The sequence below is a fragment of the Protobothrops mucrosquamatus genome, unplaced genomic scaffold (genome assembly GCF_001527695.2).
Source record: "Protobothrops mucrosquamatus isolate PMUCROS unplaced genomic scaffold, P.Mucros_1.0 scaffold5615, whole genome shotgun sequence".
Taxonomy (NCBI): Eukaryota; Metazoa; Chordata; class Lepidosauria; order Squamata; family Viperidae; genus Protobothrops; species Protobothrops mucrosquamatus.
Window position 1 is genome coordinate 9,734 of NW_015391470.1, and position 15,357 is coordinate 25,090.

The window sequence follows — 15,357 nt, forward strand, 5'->3', positions numbered from 1 at the left end:
TGATGCTCTCTGAGCTTGGTTGTTTTCTTGCAGACATTTCATGACCCAACTAGGTAACATCATCAGTGCTAGAAGGGAGAGGAGTTTGCGGAGAAAAGGAGAAGGGGGAGGAGGAGGACCACTGTGAGGTCTTTGGTGTTCTCTAAGCTTGGTTATTTTCTTAAAGATGTTTCATGACCCAACTAGACAACATCATCCGTGCTAAAGGGAGTGGGATGCTCTCTGAGCTTGGCAGTTTTCTTGCAGACCTTTCATGACCCAACTAGGTAACACCATCAGTGCTACGGAGTGTTTTCCCTGTTTATATACATTAGCTGGCCCTGCCAGTCTTGGTTGAGGGTGTGATTTCCTTCTCGGTAGTGCTTTAATTAGGATATTGCTTTCTGTTTGACGGAGAATCAAGCAGAAAACAATTGATTGAGAATCAAGCAGAAAACAATTGATTTGAGAATCAAGCAGAAAACAATTGATTGAGAATCAAGCAGAAAACAATTGATTGAGAATCAAGCAGAAAACAATTGAGAATCAAGCTTGATTGAGAGCCGAGCAGAAAATGATTAACAATCAAGCTAGGCTGAGAATCAAGCAATCAACGATTGAAAATCAAGCTTGATTGGGAAGACGGTGGGAGTCAGCACTTTCTGTGTTGTAATCTCCTGGGTGGCCCCCCCCCCCTTCTTTTTTTTTAACCTACTATGGGGAATTTACTCCTGGTTGTTTTGCCTGTTAAATTCAAAGGATCTCAATAGGCTGGAGAAATTGATTGACTGAAAGGAAGGAAATTGAACTGAAGCGAGCACAGAGTCCCTTTGCTTAGGAGCAGAGCCATCTACGTATTAGAGGCTGGCTGTCAGTGTAAACTCTACTCCTTTAGTAGGTGTTTGCAAGGTCTTGTTGCATGTCCCAAAGCTGCAGCTTTGCTGACATGGCAAAGGCTGTCTTGATTTAGTGCAATACATCCAAATAACGGATCTATCGTACAGGAAAATACAGGATATATCGTACAGGAAAATGATCCAACTAGGTAACATTATCAGTGCTAGAAAGAGTTGGGTTCGTGGGGAGGAGGAGGAGGAGGAGGAGGAGGAGGAGGCCTGTGAGGTTCTTGGTGCTCTGTGAGCTTGACTGCTTTCTTGCAGACATTTCATGACCCAAGTAGGTAACACCATCAGTACTAAAAGAGTTGGGTTTCTGGAGAAGAGGAGGAGGAAGAAGAGGAGGAGGAGGAGGAAGAGGAAGAAGAAAAAGAAAAAGAAGAAGAAGAGGAGGAGGAGGAGGAGGAGGAGGAGGAGGAGGAGGAGGAGGAGGACTGTGGGGTCCTTGGTGCTCTCTGAGCCTGGTGGTTTTCTTGCAGACATTTCATGACCCAACTAGGTAACAACATCAGTGCTAGAAGAGAGTGGAGGAGGAGTTGCAGGAGGAAGAGGAGGACTGTGGGTGTGTGTGTGTCCTTGGTGCTCTCTGAGCTTGGTTGCTTTCTTGCAGATGTTTCATGACCCAACTAGGTAACATCATCAATGCTAGAAGGGAGTCATTTTTGCTCTCTGTTTATATACAAATGACTTGCCCTGTTAGTTTTGGTGGATTTTGCTTTTTTTTTTGGTGCTTTCCTTGATTAGGCTGTTGTTTGCCTCTTGATTGTTGACCTGGTGTTAATCTTGGAGTTTAATCCCTGCTTATTTGGGGTTTGATTGCTGGCAAGATGGTGTCTCAGGAAGAAAGAGTGCCTCAAAAGAGACCGTTAAAAAAGCTAAAAAAAAAAAANAAAAAAAAAAAAGGAAACAAAAGGACCAAAAAACTGCTCAACAGAAACGAGAACCCAGATAAGCAGGGATTAACACCAGACAAACAAACGGCAAACAACACTTCAGTCAAGGAACTACCAAATCAGGCAAATAATCGAACCGTAAACGAGTAGCTCACCAAGGAGACACCAGGATCACTCTCAACATTACTGGCAGGGCAATGCTCTAGTATGCAAACAGAGAGCAAACCCCACTCCCTTCTAGCATTGATGATGTTACCTAGTAGGGTCATGAAACGTCTGCAAAATAACAAGCCAGCTCGGAGCGCGCCGAGGACCCCAGCAAGAAATGTTTATCCGCAGCTTTCTCCCCAGTTCTTGCCCTCATCCCCTTTCTTTCCTCGCTGCAGGAATGTGCTGGCGAGCCTCTCTTTTCCCTCTTCTGCGCCATCAAGCAGCAAATGGAGAAGGGCCCTATAGATGCCATCACGGGAGAAGCCCGTTATTCCTTAAGCGAGGACAAACTCATCCGGCAGCAGATCGACTACAAGACCTTGGTGAGTGGTGGGTGCCTCGAGAGGGAAAATATTGGGGCCGGGGAGGGGGAGACACGGTGCTCCCTTTGGGACCCAAAAGAAAAAGGTTCAAGTTAAAATAATAATAATAATAATAATAACAACAACAACAACAACTACTACTACTACTACTACTACTACTACTACTACTATTATTATTATTATTATTATTATTATTATTATTATTATTATTATTATTATTATTATTATTATTATTATTATTATTTGGGGCTGCAAGAAAACAAGGAGGGGATGCAATAAACAAACAGCTTGGAGATATCGGCCTATATGGTGTCAAGTAGACGGCCCTCGTCCCTGAATTGCATCCGGCTAGATTTGGCAATTTAAGATTTGGTGGACTGGTGGGAGAGGAGAATGGCTCTGTGTGAGAGGCAGGTGCATAATAAGGAAGGAAAGAAAGAAAGAAAGGAAAGGAAAAGAAAAGAAAAGAAAAAAAGGAAAGGAAAGGAGAAAGGAAAGGAAAGGAAGAAGGGAGGAACAAAGAGAAAGGAAAGGAAAGGAAAAAGGGAGGAAAAAGGAAAGGAGAAAGAAAAGGAAAAAGGGAGGAAAAAGGAAAGGAAAGGAGAAAGGAAAGGAAGAAGGGAGGAACAAAGAGAAGGGAAAGGAAAGGAAAGGAAAAAGGGAGGAAAAAGGAAAGGAAAGGAGAAAGTAAAGGAAGAAGGGAGGAACAAAGAGAAGGGAAAGGAAAGGAAAGGAAAAAGGGAGGAAAAAGGAAAGGAAAGGAGAAAGTAAAGGAAAGGAAAAAGGGAGGAAAAAGGAAAGGAAAGGAGAAAGGAAAGGAAAGGAAGAAGGGAGGAAAAGAAAGAAAAAAGGAAGGGAGGGAGGAAAAAGGAAAGGAAAAAGGAAAAAAGAAAGGAAAGGACGAAGGGAGGAAAAAAGAAAGGAACAGAAAGGAAAGGAAGAAGGAGGAAAACGGAAAGGGGAGTGAAGGAAAGGAAAGGAAGAAGGAAGGAAAAGAGAAAGGAAAGGAAGAAGGGAGGAAAAGGAAAGAAAAAGAAAGAAAAAAGGAAGGGAGGAAAAAGGAAAGGAAAAAGAAAAAAGAAAAAAAGGATGAAGGGAGGAAAAAAGGAAGGAACAGAAAGGAAAGGAAGAAGGAGGAAAACGGAAAGGGAAGTGAAGGAAAGGAAGAAGAAAAGAAAAGAGAAAGGAAAGGAAGAAGGGAGGAAAAGGAAAGAAAAAAGGAAGGTAGGGAGGAAAAAGGAAAGGAAAAAAGAAAGGAAAGGACGAAGGGAGGAAAAAAGAAAGGAACAGAAAGGAAAGGAAGGAGGAGGAAAACGGAAAGGGAAGTGAAGGAAAGGAAGGAAAGAAAGAAGGGAGGAAAAGGAAAGGAAAAGAAAGAAAAAAGGAAGGGAGGAAAAAGGAAAGGGAAAAGGAAAAAAGAAAGGAAAGGACGAAGGGAGGAAAAGAAAGGAAGAAGGAAGAAAAAAGGAAAGGAAAAAAGAAAAGAGGAAAGGAAAAAGAGGGGAAAGGAAAGGAAGGAAGGGAAGAAGGAGAAAGGAAAGGAAAGGAAAGGAAAAAGGTCTCTGGGTCACTGATTGCATTTCTCCTCGGCTAGAAGCTTCGCTCCTTCCTTCCTCCTCCGGCTGGCGCGTTTGATGTTAATCTGCTTTTGCCTCTTAACATCTCAAGAGCCGGCGAAGCCCTCCTGATAGGAATCTGAGCAGATATATTGAGATCTATTTCACTGGGGAGATTAAAGGCAGAAAAAAAGAGAGGAAAAAAGCATTTCTCTTAGCCACAGTCTTGGCGGGCTGCGGAGGGAGGGAGGGAGGGAGACTCCGAAGTGGGTTTTCCTCCCCTTGAACAGTAATTCCAATAATAAGATTTTAAAACTTACATGCCATTTAATAATAATAATAATAATAATAATAATAATAATAATAATAATAATAATAATAAAGTTGGAAGGGACCTTGGAGGTCATCGAGTCCAACCCCCCTGCTCAGGCAGGAACCCTACACCATTTCAGACAAATGGCTGTCCAGTCTCTTCTTTAAAAAAAATTTATTTTATTTTATTTTATTTAAAAAAAGGAGATTCCATAGCTTTCCGGTGTATCTCGTGCTGCGTTCTCCCAGAGCTTTTTTTTTTTTTTTTTTTAATTCCTCGCATGATAGAACGATCGAAACAACCAGGGGGCGGTCAAAAAAGTCAAGATGGCGCCCGCCGTCCTGGGAATCGGAGCCCCGCCCCGTTTTCACCGCTGCCACGACGCAGGTTAAAAAGGGGGCGGAGCGTCCCTCACACAGGGACGATCGCACCTTCTTGGCTTGGCAGGGGGTCCGCCATTGGCCAGCGGTTGCTTAGCGACCGTTTTTGAAGGGCTCACGGACTCCCCCCAAAGCTTTTGTTTCACGTGACTCCATTTTGAGAGCTTGGCAAATGGCCTCTGTTGACATCTCTTTGCAAGAGCCTCCAGTCACGTGGCCACCATTTACAGTATTTTTTTTGCCCCAGACCAGAAATTTCTTCCAGTTTGGGGCAAAAAAAAAAAATGCCCCATTTTTGGGGGACAACACAAGCAAACGACAGCTAATGACATAATAATAATGTTAATGATGATGATGATGATGATGATGATGATGATGATGATTGTCAATTGCAAAAGGCGGCCTTACTAGGAACTGCTTCCATCCTGCGACGATATCTGTAATACCATCAAACATCCACATCTGCCTATCCCAGGTCCTTGGGAAGGACTCGATAGGTAGACAAAAAGGCCAAATCCAGTCTGAACATCTGGCTGACTGTGCGATGATCCATAATAATAATAATGAGTTGGAAGGGACCTTGGAGGTCATCTAGTCCAACCCCCTGCTCAGGCAGGAAACCCTACACCATTTCAGACAAATGGCTGTCCAGTCTCTTCTTGAAAACTTCCAGTGTTGGAGCATTCACCGCTTCTGGAGGCAGGTTGTTCCACTAGTTATTTTGTTCTCACTGTCAGGAAGTTTCTCCTTAGTTCCAGGTTGCTTCTCTCCTTGATGAGTTTCCATCCGTTGCTTCTTGTCCTGCCTTCAGGCGCTTTGGAGAGTAGCTTGACTTCCTCTTCTTTGGGGCAGCCCCTGAGATATTGGAAGGCTGCTCTCATGTCATCCCTCATCCTTCTTTTCATTAAATTGCAGCAACCGTTCTTATATGTTTTAGCCTCCAGTTATATGTTTTAGCTTCCACTTAAAAGCCATTCATCCACACACCCCAATCAATATCTTAAAAGGCCACTTACAACAAGCCCTATAAACACACACACACACACAGAGAGAGAGAGAGAGAGAGAGAGAGAGAGAGAGAGAGAGAGAGAGAGAGAGAGAGAGAGAGAGAGAGAGAGAGAGAGAGAGAGAGAGAGAGAGAGAGTGAGAGAGAGAGAGAGAGAGAGAGAACAGCACTCTGCTAGAGAGATGTTCCCTGCAGATGGGCTCCAGGATGAGTCCGAAAGCTCAAAATCTCTGGTCCCCAGATTGGATCCCGCGATACAGGTATTCCTCGACTTACGACTTCAACTATGCCCGTTTCCATTGATGATCGCTGCTCATGTCAGAAAAGGGTAACTAGGTGGTGTTACAATACTTCGTTTCGAATTCTCGGATTCTTTCCAACCTATTTCTGAAGAATTTATTAATGTTAGACCCCTCTTCTCCACCTCCTCTTCTTCTTCCCTTTCTCCTCTCAAAGATTTGGGAGATTTGAGCTGAGAAAATCTCCGGGTAATGGAATTTTCCGAGCTTTGGGAACAAGAATGGAACATTTGCAAAAACACTTGCAGAACACCCAGCCAAGGAACATTCCTTTCATATCTCATAACTGCTAGCTAGCTTTCCTTTAAATCAAAAGAGAATACTAAAGGGGATCAAAGGCACTGGGGAGGATCTGTCGTAACACACGCTGATCAAATAGGGGCTACAGAACACACGCAGCCACCTTTCAAGATTCCATAACATAATCCTCTTTTCTTTGCGGTAAAGTTGGCAGAATCTAGATTGCTTTGTTATTGTGAACGGCATTTGATATACTCAGTCGCGGGGAGAAAGCATTGCATTAACGTACGGTAGCAATAAATCCTAAGTTTGATATCACTTTTTCTGACCGGCACATTTTATCAAGAAGGCATAAGCTCTCATGAACCGCAGTCGCCTTAATAATAATAATAATAAAGTTGGAAGGGACCTTGGAGGTCATCGAGTCCAACCCCCTGCTCAGGCAGGAACCCTACACCATTTCAGACAAATGGCTGTCCAGTCTCTTCTTAAAAACTTCCAGTGTTGGAGCATTCACCGCTTCTGGAGGCAGGTTGTTCCACTGGTTAATTGTCCTCACTGTCAGGAAGTTTCTCCTTAGTTCTAGGTTGCTTCTCTCTTTGGTTAGTTTCCATCCGTTGCTTCTTGTCCTGCCTTCAGGCGCTTTGGAGAATAGCTTGACTGGCTCTTCTTTGGGGCAGCCCCTGAGATACTGGAAGACTGCTATCATGTCCCCCCTCGTCCTTCTCTTCATACCCAATTCCAGCAGCCTTTCCTTATATGTTTTAGCCTCCAGTCCCCTGATCATCTTTGTTGCTCTTCTCTGTACTCTTTCTAGAGTCTCAGCATCTTTTTTACATTGTAGTGACCAAAACTGGATGGAGATTTCCAAGTGTGGCCTTACTAAGGCCTTGTAAAGTGGTATTAATACTTCATGTGATCTTGATTCTATCCCTCTGTTAATGCAGCCCAGCACTGTGTTGGCTTTTTTGGCAGCTGCAGCACACGGCTGGCTCATAGTGAGGATCGTGGCAAACTAGATGGCCTTGAACACAGGTGTCAAACTTACCACGTCACACGACATATCGTGACATTTTTCGCATTGTCGGAGCTGGGGTGGGTGTAGCTCTGCATGATGCAACCGGCCCATGGGCTGGCAGTTTGACACCCCTGGCCTTGAAGGACCAGGATTGACAGAATTTGAAAATCAGAGGATGAATTCTAGCAGTTAAAATCTCTCTGGAATACAGAGAGAGCATGAGATCGCCCGCATGTACTCCGGACAGCTGCTTCCTGCGAGTAAACAGCAAAAATGAAAGGTTTTTTTTTTGCAATCAGAGAGCAGGCAGAGGAACCACGTGTGTGAAATTGTTGTGGCCTAAGATGCAGCTGCAGTTGTGGTAGGTGGTGCTGTTTGTGAGGAAGGGCATCTTGACCCAAAGATATTTTTTCAAGAGGCAATTGGACTTTCTTGTTTTTCCTTCGAAGACGTTTTGCTTCTCATCCAAGAAGCTTCTTCAGCTCTGACTGGATGGTGGGGAATGGAAAGATTTATACTCCTTGCAGACAACTGGTCATTTGCAGTCTTTTAGAGCAGGGCTTTTCAACCTTTTCACCGATTGTACCACTTTTAGGATATGGCAACATCCGAGTACCACCAGTCACCTAGCAAGGTGTCAAAAACTTGCTGACCCCCCACAAAAAAGGAAAAAAATGATGGTACAGGTAGTCCTCGACTTACAACAGTTCGCTTAGTGACTGTTCGAAGCTACAGTGGCACTGAAAAAAGTGCCCTCCCCCAAGACACAGCCGAGCAAGACACCTGCCTGCCCGCCCGGCCGCGCTCTTCCTCCTGTCCGAGGTTTTCATTGTTGTGAGCATTTCTGTTGAAGATTGGCAGCGGGGGTGGGGTGGGGGGTGTTTGGTTTTTATTTCCCCCCCCCCCGTCTGCTGGGGGGTTGCAGCAGGTTTTGGTCACTTCACATGACCCTGGGACACTGTGACCGTCATAAGTATGAATCAGTTGCCAAGCATCTGAATGTAAATCACAAGACCCTGGAGAGGCTGCAACATTCCAGCTGATCGGCGCATCTTCTGGGCTCAGCGGAAGCGCCAGGATCAGTGCTGCTTTCCAGCTTATTAGTGCTTCTTCAGGGCTCAGCAGAAGCACCAGGATCAGCGCCAAGCTCCAGCTGGAGCCTGGCGCTGATCCTGGAGCTTCCACTGAGCCGACAGCCCCAAAGAAGCGCCGATCAGCTGGAAAGCGGCACTGATCCTGGCGCTTCCGCTGAGCCCTGATAGTCCTGCACCTCCAGCCATCTCTCGCTCAGGCTTGTGCGGTGCTGCCACCGGTTCAGCTCATTCACCTCCCCTGCTACCACTTTTCTAGGATGGTCGTGTACCACCTGCCAGGTGCCAATGTACCACAGGTGGTACCCGTACCAGTGGTTGAAAAGCCCTGTTTTAGAGAGTCGTTGAGGCCACTTGGATGTTTGTCTGTGTCCTCAGGGTCACCTGAGTGGTGGAGATGGGTGTGGAGCCTTCTCACAAAAAACAAAACAAAAAAACAAAGTCTAGTTGCCTCTTGAAAAAGCACCTTTGGGATAACCATAACCTGGATGACTGAGAATCTCCAGACACAGTCACATAACATGTTAAATCTGAACGAACGAAACACAACGGGTGGTGTTCAGATAACAGGTTGAGACATAAACCATACAATGGCTTTGTCCACATATGGTTGGGTTGCCTACAATGTATTAAACTGATATATTTCCATCGGCACTTTGACCTAATCTAGAATTTTGTTCAAACCCCACCCAAATATATTACATGTGAAGTTCTAGACCTCAGTCTTACGTTTGCTTTCTTTCAACCAACCCCCTCCAGGTCCTTAGTTGCGTGAACCCTGATAACGTGAACAGCCCTGAGATTCCAGTGAAGATCTTGAACTGTGACACCATCACTCAAGTGAAGGAGAAGTTCCTTGATGCCATCTTCAAGAACGTGCCCTGTTCTCATCGGCCGAAAGCTGCAGATATGGATCTTGGTAAGTTGAGTATCTTCTTAGATCAATAAGAGATGGCCAACCACGGAAGCCATCCATCCATTCATATCACCATGTTGGGTTAGGTCGATGCAGTCAGGATTTCCCATGGGCAAAAAAATGCTCCTTCTTGGGCATTTGGGGGGGAATGACATATCAGAAATTAAAACCTAATCTTAGTTAGGAAAGATGGCTAGATTTAGGGCAATATCAGAGAGAATTGGGAAGATTTTATAGATGGATGGATCCTTTGCAAATTCACATCCTGGGAGAACCTTCTGAAGGAGATAACTGGATTCTTCTGAAGGAGATAACTGGAACCTTCTGAAGGAGATAAATGGAGCCTTCTGAAGGAAATAACTGGATTCTTCTGAAGGAAATAACTGGATTCTTCTGAAGGAAATAACTGGAACCTTCTGAAGGAGATAACTGGAGCCTTTAGAAGGAGATAACTGGAGCCTTCTGAAGGAAATAACTGGAACCTTCTGAAGGAAATAACTAGAACCTTCCAAAGGAGATAACTGGAGCCTTCTGAAGGAAATAACTGGAACCTTCTGAAGGAAATAACTGGAACCTTCTGAAGGAGATAACTGGAGCCTTCTGAAGGAGATAACTGGAACCTTCTGAAGGAGATAACTGGAACCTTCTGAAGGAGATAACTGGAACCTTCTGAAGGAGATAACTGGAGCCTTCTGAAGGAAATAACTGGAACCTTCTGAAGGAGATAACTGGAACCTTCTGAAGGAGACAACTGGAATCTTCTGAAGGAGATAACTGGAACCTTCTGAAGGAAATAACTGGAACCTTCTGAAGGAAATAACTGGAACCTTCTGAAGGAGACAACTGGAATCTTCTGAAGGAGATAACTGGAATCTTCTGAAGGAAATAACTGGAACCTTCTGAAGGAGATAACTGGAACCTTCCGAAGGAAATAACTGGAACCTTCTGAAGGAAATAACTGGAAACATCTGAAGGAGATTCTGAACTACTATCAAGTTTTTTTTAGGGTTCCTTCATTCTTAATTCAAGGAGTCAGACGAGAACCGACGTGAGCATCGACCTGTAACTTCGAACGGTCACTAAACAAATGGTTGTAAAACAAGGACTACCTTTGTTTTTAAACCCCTGGATTTACCCCTTACACACACACAAACACAAAGACAATTTAGCACTGAGGCTCATAGGACTCTATTAACCGTTCAATAGGAAGAGCCGTTGCTGACATCCCTCCTTCACGTGTGTGTGTGTGTTTGTCTGTGTCCTTGAAACGCGATCGTGCAGCAAGGTCGCTCGTGTCAATTTATAGGAGGAGCCCGAAAGACGGTTGGGCACCGAGAGACTCGTTTTGAGCTCCAGACAATTTGAAAAAAAAAAAGAAGTGGTTGGCTGCAATTTGATCGCTGATGTCATGCAGGAGAAGAAGCTAAATTGTCCTCTGTCCTGGCAGAAACCTTGTCCGCCTTCTCTCCCCACCAGAGGAAGGTGAAGGTGGCATCAAAGGCAAAGAGCGATCAAAGTTTACCGTTGTCCCTTCCTCAGTGCAAAGCTAGCGGCCCTTCCTCTAATCCTCGTCTTAAAACAGTGGTTCTCAACCTTTTTAATGCCGTGACCCCAACCGGTCGTAAGTCGAGGACTAAACCAGTCATAAGTCGAGGACTTAAACCGGTCGTAAGTCGAGGACTAAACCGGTCGTAAGTCGAGGACTACCCAACCGGTCGTAAGTCGAGGACTTTCCCTGCCCGGGAGCGCCGCACATGCGTGGTTCCGCTCCCTGCGCTGGCCGAGGCGTAGCTGGCAAGCGGCAGAGACGGAGCAGGCCGACCACCAGCTGGCCCAGCCCAAGGGAGGTAAGGCACCCGCCGGAAAAGGGGGGAAAAATGGCAGACAAAAAAATGGCGGACAAAAAAAATGGCGGACAGCCTTGCTTGGTGACCCCCGTGAAATGGTCGATCGACCCCAAATGGGGTCCCGACCCATAGGTTGAGAACCACTGTCTTAAAACCTTTTTCCCCCGCCATCGTCTCCAAATCTCTTCGGCTCCAGGCTGACTTTGATCGCCCGGCCAATTATTCCGTTCGAGAAGCCAGATTCAAAGATGGTGGTTGGTCTCTTACCATGCGATTCCTTTGCTGGGACCACCGCGGACCAGCTCGGAAGTCCCGCCTGTCATTGCAACGGGGGGGGGGACCTCGCTCGCTTTCTACAAGACAGCCCAGGGGTCCAAAATGCCCCGTGCATTTTGCCTGAGGGGGTCCTGGGTGCTGTCTGAGCTGGGCGACTTTCTTGCAGATGTTTCATTACCCAGACTAGGTAACATCATCAGTGCTGGAAGGGAGTGAGATTTGGGGGGAGGAGAGGAGGACGACGAGGACTGTAGGGTCCTTGGTGCTCTCTGAGCTGGGTGGTTTTCTTGCAGACGTTTCATGACCCAGCTGGGTAACATCATCAGTGCTAGAAGGAATTGGCTTTTGTGGGGGGGGGAGGAGGAGGAGGAGGAGGAGGACGACGACGACGACGACGACGAGATGGAGGAAGGAGAGAAGGGCAATTACAACTGTGGGGTCCTGGGTGCTCTCTGAGCTGGGTGGTTTTCTTGCAGACGTTTCATGACCCGTACTAGGTAACATCATCAGTGCTAGAAGGGAGTGAGATTTGGGGGGGAGAGGAAGAGGAGGAAGAGGAGGAGGAGGAGATCATCTGCAGGGTCCTGGGTGCTCTCTGAGCTTGGTTGCTTCCTTGCAGACGTTTCATTACCTGACTAGGTAACATCATCAGTGCTATAAGTCTAAGGGCTATTGCTAAGTCGGAAGGAAGGAAGGAAAGAAGGAAAGGAAGGAAGGAAAGAAGGAAGGAAGGAAGGAAAGAAGGAAAGGAAGGAAGGAAAAAAGGAAGGAAGGAAAGAAGGAAGGAAGGAAGGAAGGAAGGAAAGAAGGAAGGAAGGAAGGAAGGAAAGAAGGAAGAAAGGAAAGAAAGAAGAAAGGAAGGAAGGAAAGAAGGAAAGGAAGGAAGGAAGGAAGGAAGGAAGGAAGGAAGGAAAGGAAGGAAGGAAAGAAGGAAGGAAGGAAAGAAAGAAGGAAGGAAGGAAGGAAGGAAGGAAAGAAGGAAGGAAAGAAGGAAGGAAGGAAAGAAGGAAGGAAAGAAGGAAGGAAGGAAGGAAAGAAGGAAAGGAAGGAAGGAAAGAAGGAAGGAAAGAAGGAAAGGAAGGAAGGAAAGAAGGAAGGAAAGAAGGAAGGAAGGAAAGAAAGAAGAAAGGAAGGAAAGAAGGAAAGGAAGGAAGGAAGGAAAGGAAGGAAAGAAGGAAGGAAGGAAAGAAGGAAGGAAAGAAGGAAGGAAGGAAGGAAGGAAGGAAGGAAGGAAGGAAGGAAGGAAGGAAGGAAGGAAGGAAGGAAGGAAGAGCCGTGGAGGCGCAGTGATTAGAATGCAGGATTGCAGGCTAACTCACTGCTCACCGCCAGGAGTTCGATCCTGACCGGCTCAAGGTTGACTCAGCCTTCCGTCCTTCCGAGGTCGGTAAAACGAGGACCCAGATTGCTGAGGACAATACGCTGGCACTGTAAACCGCTTAGAGAAGGCTGTAAAGGCACTGTGAAGCGGTATATAAGTGCTATTGGGAAGTGCTATTGCTACCACTGTATATAAATTAAATCTCCCCTTTTTATCCCTGGGAAGGAGTAAACATCGGCCTGCCTACAGCTTAACCTAGGATTGCATCCCGCCCGTGCCACCCAAACCGAAGGAAACGTAGCTTATTGGAGCTGTTTGTTTGTGCGGAGGAAACCCCACGTCGCGAACTCATTGTGCTTTTTCCCCCTACTTTGCTGGCGGCCCACTGCTTCATTTCGAGCAGCCGAAAAATTAGAAGGTGAAGGGTGATGTTTGCCTGCTGTCATTTCTCCATCTTCTCCGAGACAAGGCCTCCCTCCTTCCAAACTTCAGCCGCAAATCTTCCCCTGCAATTGGCAAGTTGATTACCAGCTGGCTCCAAAGTGGGAACGGAAAGCAAAACACCCGTTTTGCAAATACGTTGTAATTAAGCGGATCGAGAAGCACTAGAAGCAAAAGACTCCCTTGCATTACAATGAGGAGACACCCCCCCCTTCCACAGAGGGTGGCGTTGAACCGCTTGCCTCCAGAAGTTGTGGGTGCTCCATCACTGGAGGGTTTCAAGAAGAGACTGGACCGCCATCGGTCTGAAACGGTGTAGGAGAGTGACGGCGAACCTTTTAGAGACCCGCGTGCCCAAACCGCAACCCAAAACCCACTTATTTATCGCAAAGTGCCAGGGCTGCATCAGCATTGTGGTGCCCTCAAGGGAGGGGGGGCCAGGGAGGCGCCTCTGAGTGCCGCCTCTGGCACGCAAAAACTGGGGGCGCAAAAATGGGCCACTGTGTTGCAAGGCGCAAAAACGGCCGCCACCGTGCCGCGGGGTGCAGATACAAGGTGCTGTACCATGCAAAAACGGGGCCGGGCTAGTGAGTATCACGCAGGCCCTAGCCCCGTCCCATTTGCAGTGCGTGCGTGCTCGTGGCCCCATGCGCGCAGGCACACATGTAAAATGCTTCCCCCTCCCTTTTCTTCCAGTCCACCAATCGACAGTGGTTGGTGACCTCTGCTCTACCACCTCTACTCGAGGTTGCTAGCCGGCCGCTTCGCCTCCTTTGTGCCGGGCGGGGCTCCTGCTCCAGGCGGCGGTGACGGCCTGATGGACCTGCTGCTGGCGACGGCGGTGCGCGTGCCCACAGAGAAGGCTCTGAGTGCCGCCTCTGGCACGCGTGCCATAGGTTCGCCACCCCTGGTGTAGGATCTCCTGCCTGAGCAGGGAGTTGGACTAGAAGACCTCCAAGGTCCCTTCCAGCCCTGATGTTCTATGTTCTAAATAAGTTCCCTCCTTCTTGGGAACAATGCAAAGTTATTAAGGGCTGTGTGCTGAGTACACAGCGTACAACTTCTGGAATCAAGCCATCCAAAGGCAAGACATACAATTATTGTAAATTCTATATATCTTGCCTTTGGACGGCTTGATTCCAGAAGTTGTGGGTGCTCCATCACTGGAGGTTGTCAAGAAGAGATTGGGCCACCATTGTTCTGAAATGGTGTCGGGTCTCCTGCTTGAGCAGGGGGCTGGACTAGAAGACCTCCAAGGTCCCTTCCAACTCTGTTATTCTGTATTCAGTGGAATGATTTTACCATCAGACGTTGAGGGTGCTCCATCACTGGAGGATTCCAAGAAGATATTGGGCAACCATTTGTCTGGAATGGTGTCGGATCTCCTGCTTGAGCAGGGGGTTGGGCTAGAAGACCTCCACGGTCCCTTCCAATTCTGTTCCGATTGATTGATTATTCCAGCTGTGATGATGGTTGCACAGAGGAAGACCTGGTAGGAAATTGGACCGGTTCTATTACGGCCATCGCAACTTCCATTTCATTGGGAAAGGCATGGTTACGATGCAAACACACCCACACCAACAACTCAAAAATAAGAAACTCTTTATCTTCACCTCCCCACCTCCAATTCCAGGCTCGACATCATTCTGTTCCCTGCAGATCCCGTGTCACAGTTCTCCCCCAAACGTTGTCCATTGGCTTGTGGTCCTGACGTGCGTTTCTCTTTCCTCACAGAATGGCGGCAGGCCAGCGGGACCAGAACGATCCTTCAGGATGAAGATCTCACCACCAAGATTGAAAACGACTGGAAGAGGTTGAACACCCTTGCCCATTATCAGGTATGTAAATCAGCTTCGGTTTGATTAGGCTTGGTGGTCTTCTGTGGTCCGTCCAGTAAGGTTGGAGACCACCAACGTTGCTCTCCTGAATCAGATCTAGATTGATTTAGCTGGCATTCTCCCAAAGGTGCTTTTTCAGGAGGCAACTGAACTTCTCTTGTTTTTCCTTCGAAGACATTTGACTTCTCCTCCAAGAAGCTTCTTCAGCTCTGTGTCAATGCTGCTCACATCGGATGTTCTTGCTTTGACCACAGGTGGAAATGTAGCCCTCTTTTACCTTTTTCTTTTAGAGTGAGATGATGCTGGGAGGGGGGAATGTGAACAAGAGCCCAGCTAGACATAACAACACTAAACCTAGCGTGAGAATCAAGGTTATTGTAACCAGAACTGATAAGGAATTGGCGGGCTGGAGACCTGGAGAGGAAGCCCGCGTTTCAAGCTAATGTGATTCATGACTGTTAATTGGAAGAGGGAATTGTGCTTTGATCCTATGTGCCCGGGGGGGGGGGGGGGG

General features: G+C 46.9%; 1 protein-coding gene across 1 annotated transcript in view; it reads left to right on the forward strand.

Moving 5' to 3' along the window:
* The window catches only part of LOC107299859 (plexin-A4-like), a gene marked incomplete at its 5' end in the record, with an annotated part of 18,676 nt that extends 9,524 nt beyond the window's left edge, over window positions 1–9,152 (forward strand). Inside the window, 2 exons of the mRNA XM_029286890.1 lie at window positions 2,155–2,301; window positions 8,964–9,152. Coding sequence (XP_029142723.1) covers window positions 2,155–2,301; window positions 8,964–9,152 — 336 coding nt within the window. The remainder of the gene's footprint in view (window positions 1–2,154; window positions 2,302–8,963) is intronic.
* Window positions 9,153–15,357: the final 6,205 nt, after the last annotated feature.